At 49.3% G+C, this 23,809-nt stretch overlaps 1 protein-coding gene across 9 annotated transcripts in view; it reads left to right on the top strand.

Annotated features, from left to right (window-relative positions):
* The first annotated feature begins 6,615 nt into the window (after positions 1 to 6,615).
* The window catches only part of DTNB (dystrobrevin beta), a 289,602-nt gene continuing 272,408 nt past the window's right edge, over positions 6,616 to 23,809 (top strand). For 8 of the 9 annotated variants that reach the window (XM_068279912.1, XM_068279909.1, XM_068279910.1 and 5 more), the window contains exon 1: positions 6,616 to 6,636. In XM_068279912.1, coding sequence (XP_068136013.1) covers positions 6,623 to 6,636 — 14 coding nt within the window. In that variant the 5' untranslated portion in view covers positions 6,616 to 6,622. The remainder of the gene's footprint in view (positions 6,637 to 23,809) is intronic. The other variant, XM_068279905.1, reaches the window with a different exon arrangement.

Raw genomic sequence — 23,809 nt, 5'->3', positions numbered from 1 at the left:
GAGCTTTACACTGAAGAACAAAGTGCTGTGTTTAACTGTTCGAATGCTGTTCTGCTACAATTTTTTTTGTTTTTTTGGTGATAATAGGTTTAAGGCTGTAAGGAATCTTTTAGAGCCAAGAAGAAATGCTGAATGTTACACCACTTTAAGGCTGCTTTCACAGTGGGACATTACAGGTGCATGTTAGTGTAGCCTGTAATGCTCCCCCAACGCACAGCAATGTAACGCAAGTGGGCTGTACAAAGTGCCCACGTTGCGTTACATGTAACGCTGCACGTTGTAGTGAAATTGCAGCATGCTGTGCGTTCTGCGTTAGACTGTTTGCACACTCAGTGGGGGGCGGAGAGGAGGCGGGGAGATGCCGCTACAGTAGCCGCGCACATGGCTACTTAACATGCACTGCACTGGCGGCAGCTGATTGGCCGGCGGGACCACGTGATGCGGAGTGTCTCGCTCCGCATCACGTGGTCCCGCCGGGCAATCAGCGCCACTCTGGGAGACCTTATGCGGATAGAGCCGCCTAACGCGGCTCACTCTACCGTCCTCTCCCGCACCACCATGCGTTGCGTTACAGGCACGTTATGCGACCATAACGTCCCCTAAAACGCAACGTCTTAGTGTGTAAGTAGCCTAAATCATCAATGATAGAATATTTTCCTCAGATGCGATCATACAGGCAGATTTTTATGATCAAATAGAACAGAGAACCTCACAGTATGTGGAGAAATCGACATGAGACTATTCTCTGGCTGATTGGAATAGAGAATTATGTTGATTGGAATATCGGATTGTACAATCATTTCTGAAGACAGAAAGTGCCCTAACTGACCCTTTTATGGAAACAATCGATAACTACCTTAAGACCACATATGATCCCGCAAATCTGATCAAATGATGGCAACTGAGGAACATATTGTACCATTAATGGGCGGCTTCAGCCTTGCCGGCTATGCTTTTCCATCGGTTATGGTCTTTGGCCGCAGCTCTGCTGGGACCGGAATTGATTGTCCCCAGGTCAGCCTCTGTGTCTGTGTGTCCGCACCATCGAGCTCCCATTACTGGGGTGGGGCATTTGCACGCGTGCGCAGTACACCCCGACTGGAGGAATGACGGGGCAGCTGGCGGAGAAACCAGGCAGCCCGAGAGAACAGCGATGGAGCGATCAGCCTGAAGGGGGCTGGGGGAAGCCCCAGGCCGGCCCGGTCCACCCATGATGCCAAGTGAGGCGACTACCTCAGGCGGCGGAAGTCTGGGGGCGGCACCAGGCAGAAACAGGAAGTGAAGAGAGTGCCTGGCCAACCTATACTGGGGACAACTGTACATAGTTACCAACACTGGGGGCACCTACAGTATCCCTGGCTACCAACACTGGGGGCACCTATACCTGGCTACCAACACTGGGGGCACCTATACCTGGCTACCAACACTGGGGGCACCTACAGTATCCCTGGCTACCAACACTGGGGGCACCTATACCTGGCTACCAACACTGGGGGCACCTATACCTGGCTACCAACACTGGGGGCACCTATACCTGGCTACCAACACCGGGGACACCTATACCTGGCTACCAACACCGGGGACACCTATACCTGGCTACCAACACCGGGGGCACTTATACCTGGCTACCTACCTATACTGATAGTATTTTTGGGGGGGTTTCCAAAGATATAACGTGCGGTGCAAATTGTCGGGTGCTGTGCCATCATTCCACAGGGGGGCGCATCCTCACAAGTTTCCCTCAGGCAGCAAATAGTCTAGAAGCGGCCCTGGCCCCAGGTATGTATACATTTTTGAAGTCCCCAGCCTCAGGTTTCATTTACAGTGGACCTGAACTCTTGCACAAGACAGAAATACACCCTGTATGTATTTTATGAGAGTTTAGCCTAATTACTCCTCATCTGTCTCTAATCACAAGCTGTAATTTGATCTCACAGCTGTGTCAGCTCAGGAATCTCCTCTGCCATGGTAGAACAGCTCATTTGTAAACACAGGATCTTAACCCTTTGTCTGCTTTCATGAAAGCAGGAAGTAGACACACTGCAGATTTATTGCAGGATTTGTATCAGCTGTAACAAAGAAATGTTTTTCTGTAAAGCTGTTGCTTATCGATTAGATTAGAGAGGAAGTTTGGGTCTGCTTTAATGGTGGACGGATAGTATAATGGTTAAGGGCTCTGCATCTGACACAGGAGACCTGGGTTCAAATCTTGGCTCTGCCTGTTCAGTAAGCCAGCTCCTATTCAGTAGGAGACCTTGGGCAAGTCTCCCTAACACTGCTACTTCCTATAGAGCGCGTCCTAGTGGCTGCAGCTCTGGTGCATTGAGTCCACCAGGAGAAAAGCGTGATATAAATGTTCTGTGTTTGTTTGCTTTAAGCTTTATGTTGGTATGCGTATGAGAAGTGACAGCAGATTGGCGCACAAGGACGCGGCGTGACTATCAGTGTCTGTTATTGTGTAAGGGAATTATTGTATATCGCCTGCGCAGGCCTCTCATTGTTCCGCGCACAATGTCATCTCACTCAAGGCCGACTTTCCCCTGCAGAAACCACGGCTTTCCTATCACATGGCTACATAATATGGCAAATCACAGCATCGCCTTCTGAAGACAGACAGGATGTGCAAGTCTCCCAAAAGTTTACACACTGAGGGCTCGATCACACTGGGGGCGTTTTCGGCCTTTTTTCAAGCACGGGCAATTTTTAAAATCGCCCACAAAGCGCTTGTGCAATGAATTTCTATGAGAAGGTTCATATCAGTGCGGTCCGTGTGCTGTGTGTTCAGCAAAGCGGTGCCTGGACCATTTTTGGGGCGTTTTTGCTATAATGGAAGGTATAGGAAAAGCGCTAAAAGCTCACAAAACCGTTTTATGCGGCGATTGTGTTTGCGGTTCTTAAGAATAAATACATTGTATTTATTCTTTTCCGGGTCAAAGAGTTCACTTCCTGACTTGCATCAGGGAGTGAATCTCAAAACCGCTCTGGTAAATCGCTTAGAAAAGCGCTTTTACCAGAAACGCAGCGCACAGTGGGGCGCCGGGAGGGGGGAAAAACTCAAAACGCTCGCCTTTGCGTTTTCGATTTTAGGTGTGAATGAGGCCTTACGGTAGATTCTTAAAAAAAACAAACTTTAAATCTCCGCCACAGATATATTAAAGAGGCCCTGTAGTGACACTGACATGTAGAATACATAGAATGCAGTAAATTATTCAGAATACTCACATTTACGGTAATTATCCTGGTTTCAGCATCAGAAACACTTCCTGTATATATAGCTGTATATTGACACGTAGCGCCGCCCTCCCAGTGATGTCATAGTCTAGGCTGTTTAGCTATGCAGAATTCTCCTCTCAGAGCATTCTGGGAAACCAGACATTATTTTCACTGGCTTCAGAATTCTCAGTAGACAAACATTCCGCAGAGATCACCTGACAGGAATAGAGAAAGGTGTCGTCACCATGTGATAACTGTCAGAATGTAAATCAGGGTGAGCAAAGCTTTCACAATGGGCAAACACTGACTAAATCATTTCTACAATTAGTACTATTGTAAAAAAAAAAAAAAATAAGTAATTTTATTCAATATGTTATTTCACTACAGGTCCTCTTTAAAGTGGACCTGAACTCTTTCACAGGACAGAAGGAAACAGAGAGAAATGCACCCTGTATGTATTTAGAGAGTTTAGCCTGTCTAAGTCCCCCTCATCTGTGACTAATCACGAGTGTAATTTAATGTCTCCTATGGGTCAGCTGACTGCCACGGCAGATAGTGCTGGTAAGCTCATCTGAAAGCACAGGCTGTTAACCCTATGGGCCTGATTCACAAAGCGGTGCAAACTTTTTCGCGGACTTTTGCGCGCGCAAAGTGCAGCGATCGCGCGAATCGCGGCACTTTGCGCGCGCAAAAGTCCGCGAAAAAGTTTGCACTGCTTTGTGAATCAGGCCCAATGTCTGCTTTCATGAAAGCAGGAAGTAGAAACCATGCAGATTTATTGAATCATTTGTATCAGCTGGGCAGCACGGTAGCGTAGTGGTTAGCTCTCTCGCCTTGCAGCGCTGGGTCACTATCTGCAAAGAGTTTGTATATTCTCTCCGTGTCTGTGTGGGTTTCCTCTGGACACTCTGGTTTCCTCCCACATTCCAAAAACATACAGATAAGTTAATTGGCTCCCCCTAAAAAATTGGCCCTAGACTGCAGTACTTACACTACATAATATAGACATATGGCAATGGTAGGGATTAGATTGTGAGCTCCTTTGAGGGACAGTTAGTGACAAGATATACAGTGGTGTGAAAAACTATTTGCCCCCTTCCTGATTTCTTATTCTTTTGCATGTTTGTCACACTTAAATGTTTCTGCTCATCAAAAACTGTTAACTATTAGTCAAAGATAACATAACTGAACACAAAATGCAGTTTTAAATGATGGTTTTTATTATTTAGTGAGAACAAAAAACTCCAAATCTACATGGCCCTGTGTGAAAAAGTGATTGCCCCCCCTTGTTAAAAAATAACTAAAAGGTGGTTTATTACAACTGAGTTCAATTTCTGTAGTCACCCCCAGGCCTGATTACTGCCACACCTGTTTCAATCAAGAAATCACTTAAATAGGAGCTATCTGACACAGAGAAGTAGACCAAAAGCACCTCAAAAGCTAGACATCATGCCAAGATCCAAAGAAATTCAGGAACAAATGAGAACAAAGTACTGTAATTGAGATCTATCAGTCTGGTAAAGGTTATAAAGCCATTTCTAAAGCTTTGGGACTCCAGCGAACCACAGTGAGAGCCATTATCCACAAATGGCAAACACATGGAACAGTGATGAACCTTCCCAGGAGTGGCCGGCCGACCAAAATTACCCCAAGAGCGCATAGAAAACTCATCCGAGAGGCCACAAAAGACCCCAGGACAACATCTAAAGAACTGCAGGCCTCACTTGACTCAATTAAGGTCAGTGTTCACGACTCCACCATAAGAAAGAGACTGGGCAAAAACGGCCTGCATGGAAGATATCCAAGGCGCAAACCACTTTTAAGCAAAAAGAACATTAAGGCTCGTCTCAATTTTGCTAAAAAAACATCTCAATGATTGCCAAGACTTTTGGGAAAATACCTTGTGGACAGACGAGACAAAAGTTGAACTTTTTGGAAGGTGCGTGTCCCGTTACATCTGGCGTAGAAGTAACACAGCATTTCAGCAGAAGAACATCATACCAACAGTAAAATATGGTGGTGGTAGTGTGATGGTCTGGAGTTGTTTTGCTGCTTCAGGACCTGGAAGGCTTGCTGGGATAGATGGAACCATGAATTCTACTGTCTGCCAAAAAATCCTGAAGGAGAATGTCCGGCCATCTGTTCGTCAACTCAAGCTGAAGCGATCTTGGGTGCTGCAGCAGGACAATGACCCAAAACACACCAGCAAATCCACCTCTGAATGGCTGAAGAAAAACAAAATTAAGACTTTGGAGTGGCCTAGTCAAAGTCCTGACCTGAATCCTATTGAGATGTTGTGGCATGACCTTAAAAAGGCAGTTCATGCTAGATAACCCTCAAATAAAGCTGAATTACAACAATTCTGCAAAGATGAGTGGGCCAAAATTCCTCCAGAGCGCTGTAAAAGACTCGTTGCAAGTTATCGCAAACGCTTGATTGCAGTTATTGCTGCTAAGGGTGGCCCAACCAGTTATTAGGTTCAGGGGGCAATTTCTTTTTCACACAGGGCCATGTAGGTTTTGAGGTTTTTTTCTCACTAAATAATAAAAAAACATCATTTAAAACTGCATTTTGTGTTCAATTATGTTATCTTTGACTAATAGTTAACGGTTTTTGATGAGCAGAAACATTTAAGTGTGACAAACATGCAAAAGAATAAGAAATCAGGAAGGGGGCAAATAGTTTTTCACAGACACCACTGTATATATATATATATACACTGTACAGCGCTGCGTAATATGTCGGCGCTATATAAATAATAACACAGAAAGGTTATTTTGCTGTTGCATATCTTTTAGAGCAGAGAGGAAGTTCTGACTTCAGGTCCGCTTTAACGATGTGACATTAATTCACCTTTTATTTCTCAAGGTCTAAAAAAGAACACGTATCTTCAGGCAGAGCTGTAGTAGCCGGATCACCGACGCCGGTCCAAGTAATCTAAATCAGTGTTGTGAAAAAAATCCCCGAACACTCCCAGTGGAGATAAAGATGAGGTTGTAATCGGTCGCGGAGGAAGCAGATATTTCGGGGCCAACAGACCCCTTTATCAAGGCAGTGGATGAACAGACCAGGAATGGCGCTTCCATTAAAGCAAAGTCAGCAAACTGGGCAGTTGAAAAGAGCCGCAGAGCCTCTAGGGGCCCCCTAGTCTCCTCCCTTCACCGTGGGGTCCAGGCAGTGTGGCGCACACCAGGTATTGCCCACAGAGGAAGCAGAGAGCATTGTAACATCTCACCTGTCCAGCCGGCACACTCCCTCCTTCCTCAGTGTGTTCTCTGGTCTCCATGGTTCCCCCCAGTGGTGTCTCTGCACTGGTTACCTGCAGGCACATTACATCAGTGCGCACATCCCTGCAGGGAACAGAAGAGGAGCCGGTGGGGACATACAGGAGGCTGGAGGAGGAGGGAGCATGCTACAGAACAGGTTAGATATTATTATCTGCTCTGCTTACTCTGCATTGCTGGGGGAGAGGCAGAGGCCACCGAATATTCCTATCTGTAGGATGGAGAGACAAAGACTACCGTGTATCACTACACGGAGGGCAGGCTCACCCACTTATACCACAATTGTGGAGATGGGGCACAAAGGCCACCAAATACTGACAACAAGTATCATGTGGGAGAGGTATGCCTAAAGTCAGGCCAAATGTGGCTCTCCGAGACTTTTCTGGAGGACCCCAAAGCTCTCTACAGTTCTGAATTCCCTGTGGCCCATTGGCAGGGTCACCTTGTGTCGCTGCTCTGCCTCCCCTTTGCTCATCTGTAGGTTATCAGCCACCACTGTAGCAGAAGCAGCCACTGATTAGCAGCCGCCACTGTGCTGACTGCACACGCTATATGGGTTATTTCCCGCTGAAATGTTTCACTTGAAAAAATGGCACAGGCAATCAGCAAATAATGTAATTAATTTCGCTATCTTGGCCCCCTAGCAATCTCAAGAATGTCCATCCAGTGCACATACAGGGTAGCGATACCCATATAAAAGTCCACCACGGTTTGCAAATGTATTTGCTTATCCAGGAACCACTTGGCCAGGCCACAGGAATGCTCACAGTGCAGACGCGAGGTAAAGCCCACCCATTGACGCATTGCGCCCGCCTTACGCAGGCTGCGTCAGGATCACATCCTGACGAAGCCTGAGTGAGGTGGGCGCAACGCGTGGACTGCGGAGCAAATTGGTTATCGACACCTTCAGTCTATGATGGAAGTTGAGCTTGCCTTTGGTCGTTACTGAGGTCATTTGAGTTGAAGCTATCCTCGATCAGTTACTGAGCTAATGGCAATTGCTGCAACAAAACCCCACAATCTCTCCCACTCCTTGTAAGCCGGCTAGTGCAGGTCCCGGTACCTATAGGTGTGGTATGAATGAAATGTTGTGTGGGTAGCGTGGGCAACACAGGATGCTATCTGGTTTTAGATGTTTTTAGCTGTTAATGCACTTTGGATATGAAAAAAATTGGCATTGCATTTTTACCTACAATCTGTTCATAGTATTCAGTATCTGTTGACCCTCGTACTGCATGGAGGTGGTAAAATCGCTCAGTGATTGGCCAATCATAATTGAAAGTGTGTACCAGGCTGTAGTGTCTTGGTTTCCATTTCTGGTTGGGATACCAGAGGCTGCCTGCTCTCCCCACAGTTGTTAGGTTTCCTCCCATACCCAGAAACTATGCTGCCAGCTGATTGGCTGCTCCCCAGTTTGGCCCTATGATAGGGGAACTCATGCGATCCTCAGGGACAGCTAGCAACATGAATGAATCCATGTTCTGAGCAGTATGTCAGAGCTATAGAAATACTGGAGATATATCTCTCTGAGCGTCAGTCCGTGCTCCGTGACATTGTACAGTGACCCTCTCTACTGTGTCCTCATCCTGCCAGAGTCCCGGGCTCGGAGTGCCCCCATACGCTGCAGACATCAATAGTCCTCAGAGTGACAAGGTCAGAATTGACTCATCTGCTGTGTGACATAATGTGTCTGGTGCTGGAGAGACCCGCTCTCTCTGCCCGGCCTCCTCTTCCATGATACTCAATCTGAGAGGATACTTCAAGCCAAAGAGACAAATTCTCTTCGTAGGATTGAGCCCTGCTGGTGATATAAAACATCTAGAAAAAAAGTTTGAGAGAGAGGATGAGATGATGGGGAACAAGAGGGAGAGAGAGAGAGAGAGAGAGCAAGAGATGAGAGAGTGAGTGAGAGAGAAGACAGGGCCCCTTATGCATAGCTCCCAACTGTCCCTCTTTCGGAGGGACAGTCCCTTTGGGAGCCCTGTCCCTCTGTCCCTCTTTCCTCCTCATTTGTCCCTCTTTCAGGACTTTGTCCCTCTTTCTATGTAAATATATATATTTCTCTACTAAAATGTGTGTTTGATTGACTCTAAACGTTATTCCCATCCTTTGAATTGATATATTACTAATTTTAAAATGTTTAAATGAAGGGAAATGAACCAGGATAGAAAGGACTAGTGTGGTTTGAATTATAAATGAACATATTTTTCTCATGAAAATTTTTTGTATGCGTGACTACAGCTGTGATGGGGGCGTGATCAGGGGTGTGGCATGGGCGTGGCTTAAGTGCCCCTCTTTCTAATCTCAAAAAGTTGGAAGGTATGCATATGCAACTGACTTTTTCTCCCGAGTTTTCTCCTAGAGCAGGGGTCCCCAAACTTTTTCGGTCACAGCCAGGTTAACATACTTCAGACTGCTGAGGGGGGGGGGGACCAGAACATACATAAAATGATGTTGAAAAACATTACATTGAGTCTAGGTATTGATTCCCCCAATCATGCCTGGAGGAGAACTCCCAGTAGCAACCATTTGGCGCCCGAAGAACGTCTTTGTGCACCAGACAGTGAAGCTTACCCAGGTGACAACCTGCCCTCTAATTGGACAGCAGTGTCACCGGATGCAGAATTGGATTGGAAGCCAGCGAATGGCTGCTCACTGGCTTCTACAGAATGTGGATGGGTGGGGCCAGCACTGCTATTCTATATGCGGGCCGCCGCTATTTAAAAGTGCAGTGGGTGGGCCACATCTATAAGTTACACATTTTGTGTTTGGGGGCCAGGGAAAAAGCCTCGGAGGGCCGCATTCGGCCCACGGGCCGTGGTTTGAGGACCACTGGTCTAGATGATATTTTTAAACTTGTCAATAAAATGCCTTTTAATCTACCAGAAAGCAATTAAATACTCAAAATAATTTTGATAGTGTTTTTTCACCTACTTTTTGGTACTTTTTTTGTTGAAAAGTGCTTGAAAGTTATTTTAAATTGAAGATGAAAAATGATCTCCTAGGAGAAAACGCAGGTGCAGAAGTGAATTGCATGTGGGCCAGTGAGAGAGAACTAGCGAGAAGAGCCTCCAGCGTACTTGCTAGCGCAGGCGCACGATGGTTACAATCTCGCAGTCAACAGCTAGAACTCTGAGAAGCTCTTGTCAGTTTCCTTTGGGGGCTTCATGTAGGGATATTCGGAAATGGCAATTTCTGATTCTGCGGAAAATCTGATTTCCGCCAATATGCCAATCACTGATTCTGTGGATTTCCAATTCATTTTCGATTTCCAAGTATCCTTTTTTGGTTATTTTTGCATTCTGTAACTGGCCACATACTTCAGAGTTGCCTCTGCCTTCTCTGACTGGCCACATACTTCAGAGTTGCCTCTGCCTTCTCTGACTGGCCACATACTTCAGCATTGCCTCTGCCTTCTCTGACTGGCCACATACTTCAGCATTGCCTCTGCCTTCTCTGACTGGCCACATACTTCAGCATTGCCTCTGCCTTCTCTGACTGGCCACGTACTTCAGCGTCGCCTCTACCTTCTCTGACTGGCCACGTACTTCTGCGTCGCCTCTGCCTTCTCTGACTGGCCACATACTTCAGCATTGCCTCTGCCTTCTCTGACTGGCCACACACTTCAGAGTTGCCTCTGCCTTCTCTGACTGGCCACATACTTCAGCATTGCCTCTGCCTTCTCTGACTGGCCACATACTTCAGCATTGCCTCTGCCTTCTCTAACTGGCCACATACTTCAGCATTGCCTCTGCCTTCTCTGACTGGCCACATACTTCAGCATTGCCTCTGCCTTCTCTGACTGGCCACATACTTCAGCATTGCCTCTGCCTTCTCTGACTGGCCACATACTTCAGCATTGCCTCTGCCTTCTCTAACTGGCCACATACTTCAGCATTGCCTCTGCCTTCTCTGACTGGCCACATACTTCAGCATTGCCTCTGCCTTCTCTGACTGGCCACACACTTCAGAGTTGCCTCTGCCTTCTCTGACTGGCCACATACTTCAGCATTGCCTCTGCCTTCTCTGACTGGCCACATACTTCAGCATTGCCTCTGCCTTCTCTGACTGGCCACATACTTCAGCATTGCCTCTGCCTTCTCTGACTGGCCACATACTTCAGCGTTGCCTCTGCCTTCTCTGACTGGCCACATACTTCAGCGTTGCCTCTGCCTTCTCTGACTGGCCACATACTTCAGAGTTGCCTCTGCCTTCTCTGACTGGCCACATACTTCAGAGTTGCCTCTGCCTTCTCTAACTGGCCACGTACTTCAGCGTCACCTCTGCCTTCTCTGACTGGCCACATACTTCAGCATTGCCTCTGCCTTCTCTGACTGGCCACATACTTCAGCATTGCCCCTGCCTTCTCTGACTGGCCACATACTTCAGCGTTGCCTCTGCCTTCTCTGACTGGCCACATACTTCAGCATTGCCTCTGCCTTCTCTGACTGGCCACATACTTCAGAGTTGCCTCTGCCTTCTCTGACTGGCCACATACTTCAGAGTTGCCTCTGCCTTCTCTGACTGGCCACATACTTCAGCGTTGCCTCTGCCTTCTCTGACTGGCCACATACTTCAGCGTTGCCTCTGCCTTCTCTGAATGGCCACATACTTCAGAGTTGCCTCTGCCTTCTCTGACTGGACGCATACTTCAGCATTGCCTCTGCCTTCTCTGACTGGCCACATACTTCGGAGTTGCCTCTGCCTTCTCTGACTGGCCACATACTTCAGCTTCGCCTCTGCCTTCTCTGACTGGCCACATACTTCAGAGTTGCCTCTACCTTCTCTGACTGGCCACATACTTCAGAGTTGCCTCTGCCTTCTCTGACTGGCTACATACTTCAGAGTTGCCTCTGCCTTTTCTGACTGGCCACATACTTCAGAGTTGCCTCTGCCTTCTCTGACTGGCCACATACTTCAGCATTGCCTCTGCCTTCTCTGACTGGCCACATACTTCAGCATTGCCTATGCCTTCTCTGACTGGCCACATACTTCAGAGTTGCCTCTGCCTTCTCTGACTGGCCACATACTTCAGAGTTGCCTCTGCCTTCTCTGACTGGCCACATACTTCAACGTTGCCTCTGCCTTCTCTGACTGGCCACATACTTCAGAGTTGCCTCTGCCTTCTCTGACTGGCCACATACTTCAGAGATGCCTCTGCCTTCTCTGACTGACCACATACTTCAATGTGGATTTGCTACTTTAGAGAGCCAGGTGTAGGTCTGTCACTGTCAGACATTGAGCTACAAGTCAGTGCAGTCATGCTGAGATTTGTAGTTCTCCGGTGTGTGTAGAGCCACAGATCTCCCTCCTCCAGCAGAGTGCAGAGAGGTACGCTCCCCCCTCCCAGTCATCCCAGTCATGTAACTATCATTAGGACAAGGTGACATGAGCAGCCAGCCGTGTGGCGGCCAGGAGGCGTCCTCCGCTAGACGAGGCCATGTTAATGATGGATAGAATGATAAGTGCCATTCATCTGACACATTATTATATGTCACGGCTTATTGCTCTTCTCCGAACCAGAACCATAACCAGCCCATCCGATTTACTGCGTACATCTAATCAATGACAATCCCAGTCACCCATAGTCCTCCTCATCAGCCTCATTAGCTGCGCCCCATGAACAGATGTGCGCTGTGTACAGTATGCGCTACTGACTGCGTCCGATGGACAGACATGTGCTGTGTACAGTATGCAGGAGTGACTGCATCCGATGGACAGACATGTGCTGTGTACAGTATGCGCTACTGACTGCGTCCGATGGACAGACATGTGCTGTGTACAGTATGCAGGAGTGACTGCATCCGATGGACAGACATGCGCTGTGTACAGTATGCGCTACTGACTGCGTCCGATGGACAGACATGTGCTGTGTACAGTATGCGCTACTGACTGCTTCCAATGTACAGATGTGTGCTGTGTACAGTATGCGCTACTGACTGCATCCGATGGACAGACATGTGCTGTGTACAGTATGCGCTACTGACTGCATCCGATGGACAGACGTGTGCTGTGTACAGTATGCGCTACTGACTGCGTCCGTTGGACAGACATGTGCTGTGTACAGTATGCGCTACTGACTGCGTCCGATGGACAGACGTGTGCTGTGCACAGTATGCGCTACTGACTGCGTCCGATGGACAGACGTGTGCTGTGCACAGTATGCAGGAGTGACTGCGTCCGATGGACAGACATGTGCTGTGTACAGTATGCGCTACTGACTGCGTCCGATGGACAGACGTGTGCTGTGCACAGTATGCGCTACTGACTGCGTCCGATGGACAGACATGTGCTGTGTACAGTATGCGCTACTGACTGCGTCCGATGGACAGACATGTGCTGTGTACACTATGCGCTACTGACTGCGTCCGATGGACAGACATGTGCTGTGTACAGTATGTGCTACTGACTGCGTCCGATGGACAGACGTGTGCTGTGCACAGTATGCGCTACTGACTGCATCCGATGGACAGACATGTGCTGTGTACAGTATGCGCTACTGACTGCATCCGATGGACAGACATGTGCTGTGTACAGTATGCAGGAGTGACTGCGTCCGATGGACAGACATGTGCTGTGTACAGTATGCGCTACTGACTGCGTCCGATGGACAGACATGTGCTGTGTACAGTATGCGCTACTGACTGCGTCCGATGGACAGACATGTGCTGTGTACACTATGCGCTACTGACTGCGTCCGATGGACAGACATGTGCTGTGTACAGTATGTGCTACTGACTGCGTCCGATGGACAGACGTGTGCTGTGTACAGTATGCGCTACTGACTGCGTCCGATGGACAGACAAGTGCTGTGTACAGTATGCAGGAGTGACTGCGTCCGATGGACAGACATGTGCTGTGTACAGTATGCGCTACTGACTGCGTCCGATGGACAGACATGTGCTGTGTACAGTATGCAGGAGTGACTGCATCCGATGGACAGACGTGTGCTGTGCACAGTATGCGCTACTGACTGCGTCCGATGGACAGACATGTGCTGTTTACAGTATGCACTACTGACTGCGTCCGATGGACAGACATGTGCTGTGTACAGTATGCGCTACTGACTGCGTCCGATGGACAGACATGTGCTGTTTACAGTATGCACTACTGACTGCGTCCGATGGACAGACGTGTGCTGTGCACAGTATGCGCTACTGACTGCGTCCGATGGACAGACGTGTGCTGTGCACAGTATGCGCTACTGACTGCGTCCGATGGACAGACATGTGCTGTGTACAGTATGCGCTACTGACTGCGTCCGATGGACAGACGTGTGCTGTGTACAGTATGCGCTACTGACTGCGTCCGATGGACAGACATGTGCTGTGTACAGTATGCGCTACTGACTGCGTCCGATGGACAGACATGTGCTGTGTACAGTATGCAGGAGTGACTGCGTCCGATGGACAGACATGTGCTGTGTACAGTATGCGCTACTGACTGCGTCCGATGGACAGACATGTGCTGTGTACAGTATGCAGGAGTGACTGCATCCGATGGACAGACAGGTGCTGTGTACAGTATGCGCTACTGACTGCGTCCGATGGACAGACATGTGCTGTGTACAGTATGCACTACTGACTGCGTCCGATGGACAGATGTGTGCTGTGCACAGTATGCGCTACTGACTGCGTCCGATGGACAGACGTGTGCTGTGTACAGTATGCGCTACTGACTGCGTCCGATGGACAGACATGTGCTGTGTACAGTATGCGCTACTGACTGCGTCCGATGGACAGACATGTGCTCTGTACAGTATGCGCTACTGACTGCGTCCGATGGACAGACATGTGCTGTGCACAGTATGCGCTACTGACTGCGTCCGATGGACAGACATGTGCTGTGTACAGTATGCGCTATGACTGCGTCCGATAGACATGTGCTGTGTACAGTATGCGCTACTGACTGCGTCCGATGGACAGACATGTGTTGTGTACAGTATGCGCTACTGACTGCGTCCGATGGACAGACATGTGCTGTGTACAGTATGCGCTACTGACTGCATCCGATGGACAGACGTGTGCTGTGTACAGTATGCGCTACTGACTGCGTCCGATGGACAGACATGTGCTGTGTACAGTATGCAGGAGTGACTGCGTCCGATGGACAGACATGTGCTGTGTACAGTATGCGCTACTGACTGCATCCGATGGACAGACGTGTGCTGTGTACAGTATGCGCTACTGACTGCGTCCGATGGACAGACGTGTGCTGTGTACAGTATGCGCTACTGACTGCGTCCGATGGACAGACATGTGCTGTGCACAGTATGCGCTACTGACCGCGTCCGATGGACAGACATGTGCTGTGTACAGTATGCGCTACTGACTGCGTCCGATGGACAGACATGTGCTGTGTACAGTATGCGCTACTGACTGCGTCCGATGGACAGACGTGTGCTGTGTACAGTATGCGCTACTGACTGCGTCCAATGGACAGACATGTGCTGTGTACAGTATGCGCTACTGACTGCGTCCGATGGACAGACGTGTGCTGTGCACAGTATGCGCTACTGACTGCGTCTGATGGACAGACGTGTGCTGTGTACAGTATGCGCTACTGACTGCGTCCGATGGACAGACGTGTGCTGTGCACAGTATGCGCTACTGACTGCGTCCGATGGACAGACATGTGCTGTGTACAGTATGCGCTACTGACTGCGTCCGATGGACAGACGTGTGCTTTGTACAGTATGCACTACTGACTGCATCCGATGGACAGACGTGTGCTGTGTACAGTATGCACTACTGACTGCGTCCGATGGACAGACATGTGCTGTGTACAGTATGCACTACTGACTGCGTCCGATGGACAGACGTGTGCTGTGTACAGTATGCGCTACTGACTGCGTCCGATGGACAGACGTGTGCTGTGTACAGTATGCGCTACTGACTGCGTCCGATGGACAGACGTGTGCTGTGTACAGTATGTGCTACTGACTGCGTCCGATGGACAGACGTGTGCTGTGTACAGTATGCGCTACTGACTGCGTCCGATGGACAGACATGTGCTGTGTACAGTATGCACTACTGACTGCGTCCGATGGACAGACATGTGCTGTGTACAGTATGCACTACTGACTGCGTCCGATGGACAGACGTGTGCTGTGTACAGTATGCACTACTGACTGCGTCCGATGGACAGACATGTGCTGTGTACAGTATGCGCTACTGACTGCGTCCGATGGACAGACATGTGCTGTGTACAGTATGCGCTACTGACTGCGTCCGATGGACAGACGTGTGCTGTGTACAGTATGCGCTACTGACTGCGTCCGATGGACAGACATGTGCTGTGTACAGGATTTTCTAAGCGCCGGCAATTTTGAAAATTGCCATAAAAGCGTTTGTGCAATGATTCCCTATGAGAGAGTTCACATATGAGCGGTTTGCTTCCGATCCGCTCACCAATGCGCTGCCTGTACCATATTCTGGGCAATTTGCCGATAATGGAAGGTATAGGGAAATTGCAAAGCGCTTTGTATAGCGATTCATTTCCGGGTACAAGAGTTCACTTCCCTCTGCAAAAGCGCTTAAAAAAAGTGCTTTATACAGCGCAGGGAAAGGCGATTTTAAAGATCCCCCCCACGAGGAAATGGTTTAGTCCAAAACCTGCCAGTTCTGTCAGATTTCTACTAACTACTGTAAGTGACAGCAACATAGGAGAAAAGTCATTTATAGTACATTTTACTCATGGTGTTTTGTTTTTTTTAATTAACTTTATTTTTTTTATTATTTTTTTGTCATAGGAGGTGTTTCACGTACCTTCCTTTTTCATCATGTGTGTTAAATTGTACCAGATCTGAATGACTACGTTTTATAAAAACCTGGGGCTTCCTCCAGCCTCATACGCACGGATCGCTGCCACGCCAGCGTCCTCAGTCTTCCCCGTCTTCTGTACCGGGTCTCGTTACTTCCTCCAGTCACGGCCAGTCTGCGCATGAGGAAGGGCGCTCTTTACGTATCTCTCCAGCAGCCGCCAACGAGATACGTAGATAGTGCACTTCTCTTGCGCAGACTGGGCGTGACTGGAGGAAGTAAAGAGACCCGGTACAGAAGACGGGGAAGACTGAGGACGGCGGCGTGGGAGCGATCCGTGCGCATGGGGCTGGAGGAAGCCCTAGGTATGTATAAAACTATTACAGTCATTAAAGGGGAACTGAAGAGAGAGGTATATGGAGGCTGCCATGTTTATTTCCTTTTAAGCAATACCAGTTGCCTGGCAGCCCTGCTGATCCTCTGCCTCTAATACTATTAGCCATAGCCCCTGAACAAGCATGCAGCAGATCAGGTGTTTCAGACTTTAAAATCAGATCTGACAAGACTAGCTGCATGCTTGTTTCTGGTGTTATTCAGATACTACTGCAGAGAAATAGACCAGCAGGGCTGCAAGGAAATAAATATGGCAGCCTCCGTATACCTCTTACTTCAGTTCCCCTTTAAGCTCTGTTTTCCTTTAAAGGAAAACTGAGAATTTGTGGTCACTCGGTGTCCTCCGGGTCCCCTCTGTGCTTCTGTCACTCCAACTAAAGTCTGCGACTGGCTGAATCCTGCACTACGCCTTGCTCAGATCGCTGCCGGCAATGCGAGCGTAATCATGGAGGAATGTGCCGGGGACAGCCCATGCACTCGTGGGGCGCAGCCGGGCGGGGGATTTTAGTTGGGATGGGATGGCAGTGGAACAATCGAGGGAACCCAGAGGACAACGAGGAACCTCACAGACTACGGGGGACTGAAAGAAGTCTTAGGTAAGTAAAGGTCAACTTTTTAACCTCCAATGACTGGACGCAGGGCCGGATTACCGACCAGGCAACAAAAGCAGTCGCTTGGGGCCCATTCAGAGTCAAAGGGGCCCCATCAGCACATAAACCAGCCCTCGCCATTCTGTCTGCGGTGGCTGGATGGTATAATGGTTAAAGGGACTCTAAGCAGTGCAGTAACTATGGAAAGATGCATATCATTTTAAAGCTCTCTTTCTCCTCTTTCCAAAGATATATAAACCACCGCCCTATGCCTTTTAGCTTTCGCTATTTTTGCGATTGAAAACGCGGCCACAGGACGACTTTTCTCCAAAGTCGGCAGCTCGATTCAGCACAAAGCAATGAAATATAAGGAACCCATGGGGATATAATTACAAACATCATGCTGGTAGGTGTGAGGATGTAATTAATTAGTTGTGGGTATGCTTAAAGGCATACCCATAGACACTGCTCGGAGTCCCTTTAAGGGCTCTGCCTCTGACACAGGAGACCAGGGTTCGAATCTCGGCTCTGCCTGTTCAGTAAGCCAGCACCTATTCAGTAGGAGACCTTAGGCAAGTCTCTCTAACACTGCTACTGCCTATAGGGCGCGTCCTAGTGGCTGCAGCTCTAGCGCTTTGAGTCCGCCAGGAGAAAAGCGCGATATAAATGTTATTTGTCTTGTCTTGTCAAATGATGCCGTGCGCTGCTGATTGTCTTCAGAGCCAGGCTCTCCTCCTAGGTCCCCTCCTGCTACTGTGCGCTCTGCCGCTGCCCACTCCTCCCTCCCTTCCCACAGAGAACCACAGCTGCAGCAAGAATGATAGCAGCAGATGGCAAACGCTCACTCAGCTATCCATGATCCAAGCGATAGAGATCCCGTCATCTGAAACCCATCTGTCTCTTCTACAGTGCAGCCGCTCGCTCTGAACTTCCTGATTCTCAGATCAGACAGGAAGTAGGAAGTAGTAATAGTAGTAGTAACAGAGCGGCAGCACTCTAGAGGAGACAGATGGGCTCCGGATGACGGGACCTCTATTGCTTGGATCGCAATAGGTGAATGTGAGTAATCTGGTGCTGACATTCTCCCCCGCTGCGGCTGTCTTCTCTGCTGGACTATCGTATTCACTGGGATGGAGGCTGCATGGTGGCTGTCTAGTTTGGGAGGAAATCGGTTGTTCGGTGGTGGGGGTGGTTATGTAATTCTGTCTTGAGAACGGCTTCTGGTTTGGCGGTGTCCAGAGCTTTCTGCTATTTCCAGGCTGGAGATGCAGAGGGAAAGTACTGCTGCTGTGATATCTGGCGCCCTCTTCACATCGGTGCCCCAGCCCCTGAGTGCAAATGTCCCAGCCATTCATCTCTCACTCTGCATTTTGCCGCTGCTATTCCCTGCATTGTGCACCCACAGAGGAAAGCGGGCTGTTGCCCATAGCAACCAGTAGCTCGGCTGCCCCGGTGTTGCTGTGCAGCTGCATCTTCTGATTCTATTACGACATGATGGAGGGCCAAAATCAGTTACTTTGCTTAGGGCCCCATTTAGCCTTAATCCGGCTCTGACCGGACGGATATACACACGCAGGCGCTGTATGACCGCAATCGCTCACAAAGGAGAGTGTGGCCCAATGAGGGCAGTACCAAACTGTCAGAGGGTCCCGGCCTGCAGCGGTGGTCTGGAGGAGGATAAGGGAAGCCTAACTTTTTGTTCCTTGGCCAGTACAGGTTTGCATTAAAGAGGGACTCCAACCTCTCAGGAAAAAAACCCATACACGTTCCTGTCCCTTCCTCTGATAAGGTTCGCTTGCAATAAACAAATAGTGAGAGGGATATGGAGGGTGCTATATTTATTACCTTTTAAATCAGGGGTTAGGGACCTTTTTGGCTGAGAGAGCCACAAACGCCACATATTTTAAAATGTAATTCCATGAGAGCCACAAAATATGTTTCAAACCGGGGCAGTAGGGCTCACGTTCCTTTTGCCATGGTGATGACTAAACAGTTGATGCGTCGGGCAGCGAAAGTGTCAGACATGTCTTCAGCTTCTCTTGGGTTTCAGCAACATCAGCAATTTCCCTGAGAGCCGGACAGGAGGAATACCGACTAACAGCTTGTACAATTAGCTAGCTGACTTGGGGGTTGATTCACCCCGCACTTTAGCCTAATAGGCTGCCAGTCAAGTGACAGGCAGCCTATTGGGCCAATCAATGTGCTGGAATCTCGTTCTACAAAGTCACTGGACCTGACAGGGTCCAGAGTGTGACAATTGGAGCAGCTGTTAGTTTTGGGGTAGCGCAAGTAAGTTAGTAGTGCATGCTACAGCAGTAGCATGCCTACTTTGAAAATTGCTCTTGCGCTACCACTCTAAGGGCCCTTTTACACTTAATGCATATGCGTTAGTGTGCGTTAGTAGACGCTGGTATGTGTTTTTCCATAGCGATGCATTGTGAAAAAGATTTCAGATAAAACGTGTATAGTGGGAACTGTGCCATAGGAAAACATGGAAATTACTTTGAAAAGCAGTTTTCTTTTGGTTTTAACTGAGAGCAATTGATTAAGTGTAAAAGGGGCCTCAGCTGTGCTGCTTGAGCAGTGTACCTTACAGGGCCGGATTTAGGCCAAGGCCCCTTAGGCCATGGCCTAGGGCACCACACATGCAAGAGTACCACACATGCAAGAGCACCAAAGAAGCAGGCTAATCGGGTGCAGCATTTGCAAGCTTGCAAATGCTGCAATGCAGGGAGATCTGGCGAGCGTCTGACCGCGGTACTCTGCTGCTAGCCGCCTGTGTAGCAGCCATCTTGCTCTCTGTGCACGTTTGCATTGTGGCCGGCGGCTATGGACTTGGGCAGCATTGGAGATGGAAAGCAAGAGGAAGCTTCTGCACTGGAGACGAGCGGAGAAATGAGTGACACTGATGGCTGCTGCGGTGTGTAGGCGAGCTGGCTACCTATACTGAAAAGAAGGGGAGTGGTAAAAGGAGGGCTTAAGGGAGTCAGCTGGCTACTTTTACTGGGGGAGAGGGGTCATCTTGCTACCTATACTGGAGGGAAGGGAAAGGGGTCATCTCACTATAGTGAAGGGGGGCGGCTGGTGACAATGGCCTTGGGCGGTAAAAAGTACAAATCCGGCACTGGTCCCCACACAGCATCTCTGCCTGCAGGCCGCTTGCCTTCTCCGCCACCACCAACAGGGTCCAGGACTCCAGGTGGATTCCTGAATTTTTAAGGCCGCTGCTAGCAGCGGCCGCTACACTAATTTTTCTGGTGTGTGTACATGCCTGACTAATTTTTCTGGCTGCACTGCAGCTGCAACAACAAAACAAAAGGCTTGTACATGTGCCCATCCCCCTTTGTGATCATTACCTTGCCGCGATGAAGGGTCTTGCGTATCACAATGAAGCAATGACCTCCAGCTATATGAGTATCTCGGGGGGGTGGCACACCCAAGATAATAAGGTCGTTGCTTCATTGTGGACAGACCAGATTTGATCAGCTGGACAGTCACTGTTACTCTATCATTGAGCTACCTCAGCCTGGCCACTGTATGCGCTTGAAAACTGCCACGGCCTGCACTCTCGCCACGGTGCGCACCAGTCCAGCACGGCCGTCACTACGCAAACAGCTGTTTGCGGTGTGTTACACAGTGAGTTTGGTGTGTCAGTGTGAAGCAGTACTCTAATTACACTCCCTGATTGATGTATAGACATGCAAGATGTTTTAAAGCACTTTATCCCTGCTATTTAGCATTCAATGTGATTTCTGCCCTAAAACGCTGCTTTGCGTCAAATCCAGATTTTTCCCCGGGACTTTTGGCGTGTATCCCACTCCGCAATGCCCCCCTCCAGGTGTTAGACCCCTTGAAACATCTTTTCCATCACTTTTGTGGCCAGCATAAATGTTTCTAATTTTCAAAGTTTGCCTCCCCATTGAAGTCTATTGCGGTTCGCGACAGTTCACGCGAATCGCACTTTCGCGGAAGTTCGCAGTTCGCGAACCTAAAATCGGAGGTTCGGGCCATCTCTAACTACTACAAAAGCAATACTTTTGTGTGAACTGATCATTTGCATGTGGACATCACTGTTGAGCTGCATACAAATGTGAGATAAAAATCTTTGGAGAACGAGGAATCAGTCTGCTGCATAGGCTTGTCAGGAAGGTTTACAGATCCTTCTAACGATGCTGTACAGTTGCAAACAATCAGTTCATGCAAAAGCCCAAGAAATGCTTTTGTAGTACATTGGCACATGTGCGCAGCACGGACCCAGATAGCTGTTGGGACTTGCGGATAGGGCCAGTGAGCCAGGTGGGCGGTTGCGTGTGCTGCGGGTGCGCGAGAGCAGTGGGTGCGCGCGCCAGCGCACTGCGCAAAGACAGACCTAGAGCCTGTATTTAAATGGGCTTGGGTCAACTGGTATAAATATATTTATTTAAATTTTAATATTGGCACAATGGTCAGAGAGGTTTAATTATATATAAATGGTAGCTCCAGGCCCCTCTGTGCATAGCAGGCATAAGCTCGCTGCTCTCCCTGCTCCCCCCTTGTTTGTAAGGAGCAGTCACACGTGGGGGCGTCGTGCACTTGACAAAATAAGCTACTAGTCATGTGATATTTGTTATTTACAGTAGCAGCATTGCCATGACAACAGAATTCTCAGGACAGAAAAATTATTTCCTCTCTGTCACATCGATAGTCGCGTCACCTCCACGCCTACACAGGTCGATCAACGCAGACACGCCCCCTCTGCGAAACGTTCTCCTCATACCTTATACTACAGCGCTGTGTGAGGGAGGGGCGGGGCCTCATTCACTACACTGCAGCATTACAGAGGGAGGGGTCACACTACACAGGAGGAGCGACACAGACACGCCCCCTCTGCGAAACGTTCTCCTCATACCTTATACTACAGCGCTGTGTGAGGGAGGGGCGGGGCCTCATTCACTACACTGCAGCATTACAGAGGGAGGGGTCACACTACACAGGAGGAGCGACACAGACACGCCCCCTCTGCGAAACGTTCTCCTCATACCTTATACTACAGCGCTGTGTGAGGGAGGGGCGGGGCCTCATTCACTACACTGCAGCATTACAGAGGGAGGGGTCACACTACACAGGAGGAGCGACGCAGACACGCCCCCTCTGCGAAACGTTCTCCTCATACCTTATACTACAGCGCTGTGTGAGGAAGGGGCGGGGCCTCATTCACTACACTGCAGCATTACAGAGGGAGGGGTCACACTACACAGGAGGAGCGACACAGACACGCCCCCTCTGCGAAACGTTCTCCTCATACCTTATACTACAGCGCTGTGTGAGGAAGGGGCGGGGCCTCATTCACTACACTGCAGCATTATAGAGGGAGGGGTCACACTACACAGGAGGAGCGACGCAGACACGCCCCCTCTGCGAAACGTTCTCCTCATACCTTATACTACAGCGCTGTGTGAGGGAGGAGCGGGGCTCATTCACTACACTGCAGAGGGAGGGGTCACACTACAATGTCACATTCTGACAACCTTCTGCCAGGCATCAGAACACATATTATTAGTTATTATTATTACCCATCTGTCACAGACCGCCCCTTCGCGGGACGCACCATCCAGGTGCACCTGTCACGTCGGGGGGATTGTGGGAGGAGCGAGTGGGTGAAGCTGATGACTCAGCCGACATAAATCATAAAACACATTGTGGATTTTATAGCGTCTTACAGTGTGCCGTATCAATTTGTTACGCGTAGAGGGCTTGGAGGGGCCCAATGTAAACCTTGCACTGAGGTCCATAGCTCCTTAGCTACGCCACTGACTGGATGGGAAAAGCAAAACACAGATGACTGTCACTGGAAATATGTCCTGAAATCAGCATGTGTATCAGATCGAGGTACTGAAATTGGCGTGTATATGGTCGGCTGTAGCTGAGTCGTCAGATTGAGGAACTGAAATTGGCATGTGTATGGCTGGCTGTAGCTGAGTCATCAGATCGTGGAACTGAAATTGGCGTATGTATGGTTGGTTGTAGCTGAGTCGTCAGATTGAGGACAGTCATTAGGAGATGCTGTACCTTGCTGTTAGTAGAAGCAGGAGGGGTCAGGCGAGGATGACACACAACGCGGTATTTATCAGGCCTACTCCCCGGGGTAAGGACATACCTCAGGTTCACTGGGCGCGATCCGCATCAGGACTACAGAGCTCGCTCCCTAACACTGGAAGACAGGAGAGCTCTGCCAATCCTGGACTGAAATAATAAGGAAAATGAAAAGTTCTAATCCTACCCGGGAAACAAATGTTTAGAGGTCCACTCTCCCCCCAGGCAGCGAATGTTTAGCGGTCCACTCCTCCCCCCCCCCCCCCCCGGGTAGAAAACGTTTAGTGGTCCACTCTCTCCCCCGGGCAGCAAACATTTAGTGGTCCACTCCTCCCCCCCCCCCCCGGGTAGAAAACGTTTAGTGGTCCACTCTCCCACGGGGAGCAAACATTTAGTGGTCCACTCCCCCCCCCCCCCCCCGCGCAGCAAACATTTAGTGGTCCACTCCCCCCCCCCCCCCCCCGGGCAGCAAACATTTATAGGTCCACTCTCTCCC

The sequence above is a fragment of the Hyperolius riggenbachi genome, chromosome 4, assembly GCF_040937935.1.
Source record: "Hyperolius riggenbachi isolate aHypRig1 chromosome 4, aHypRig1.pri, whole genome shotgun sequence".
In the NCBI taxonomy this organism is placed as follows: Eukaryota; Metazoa; Chordata; class Amphibia; order Anura; family Hyperoliidae; genus Hyperolius; species Hyperolius riggenbachi.
Note: the sequence above shows the minus strand (reverse complement) of the source record. Positions and strands in the feature narration are given on the sequence as shown.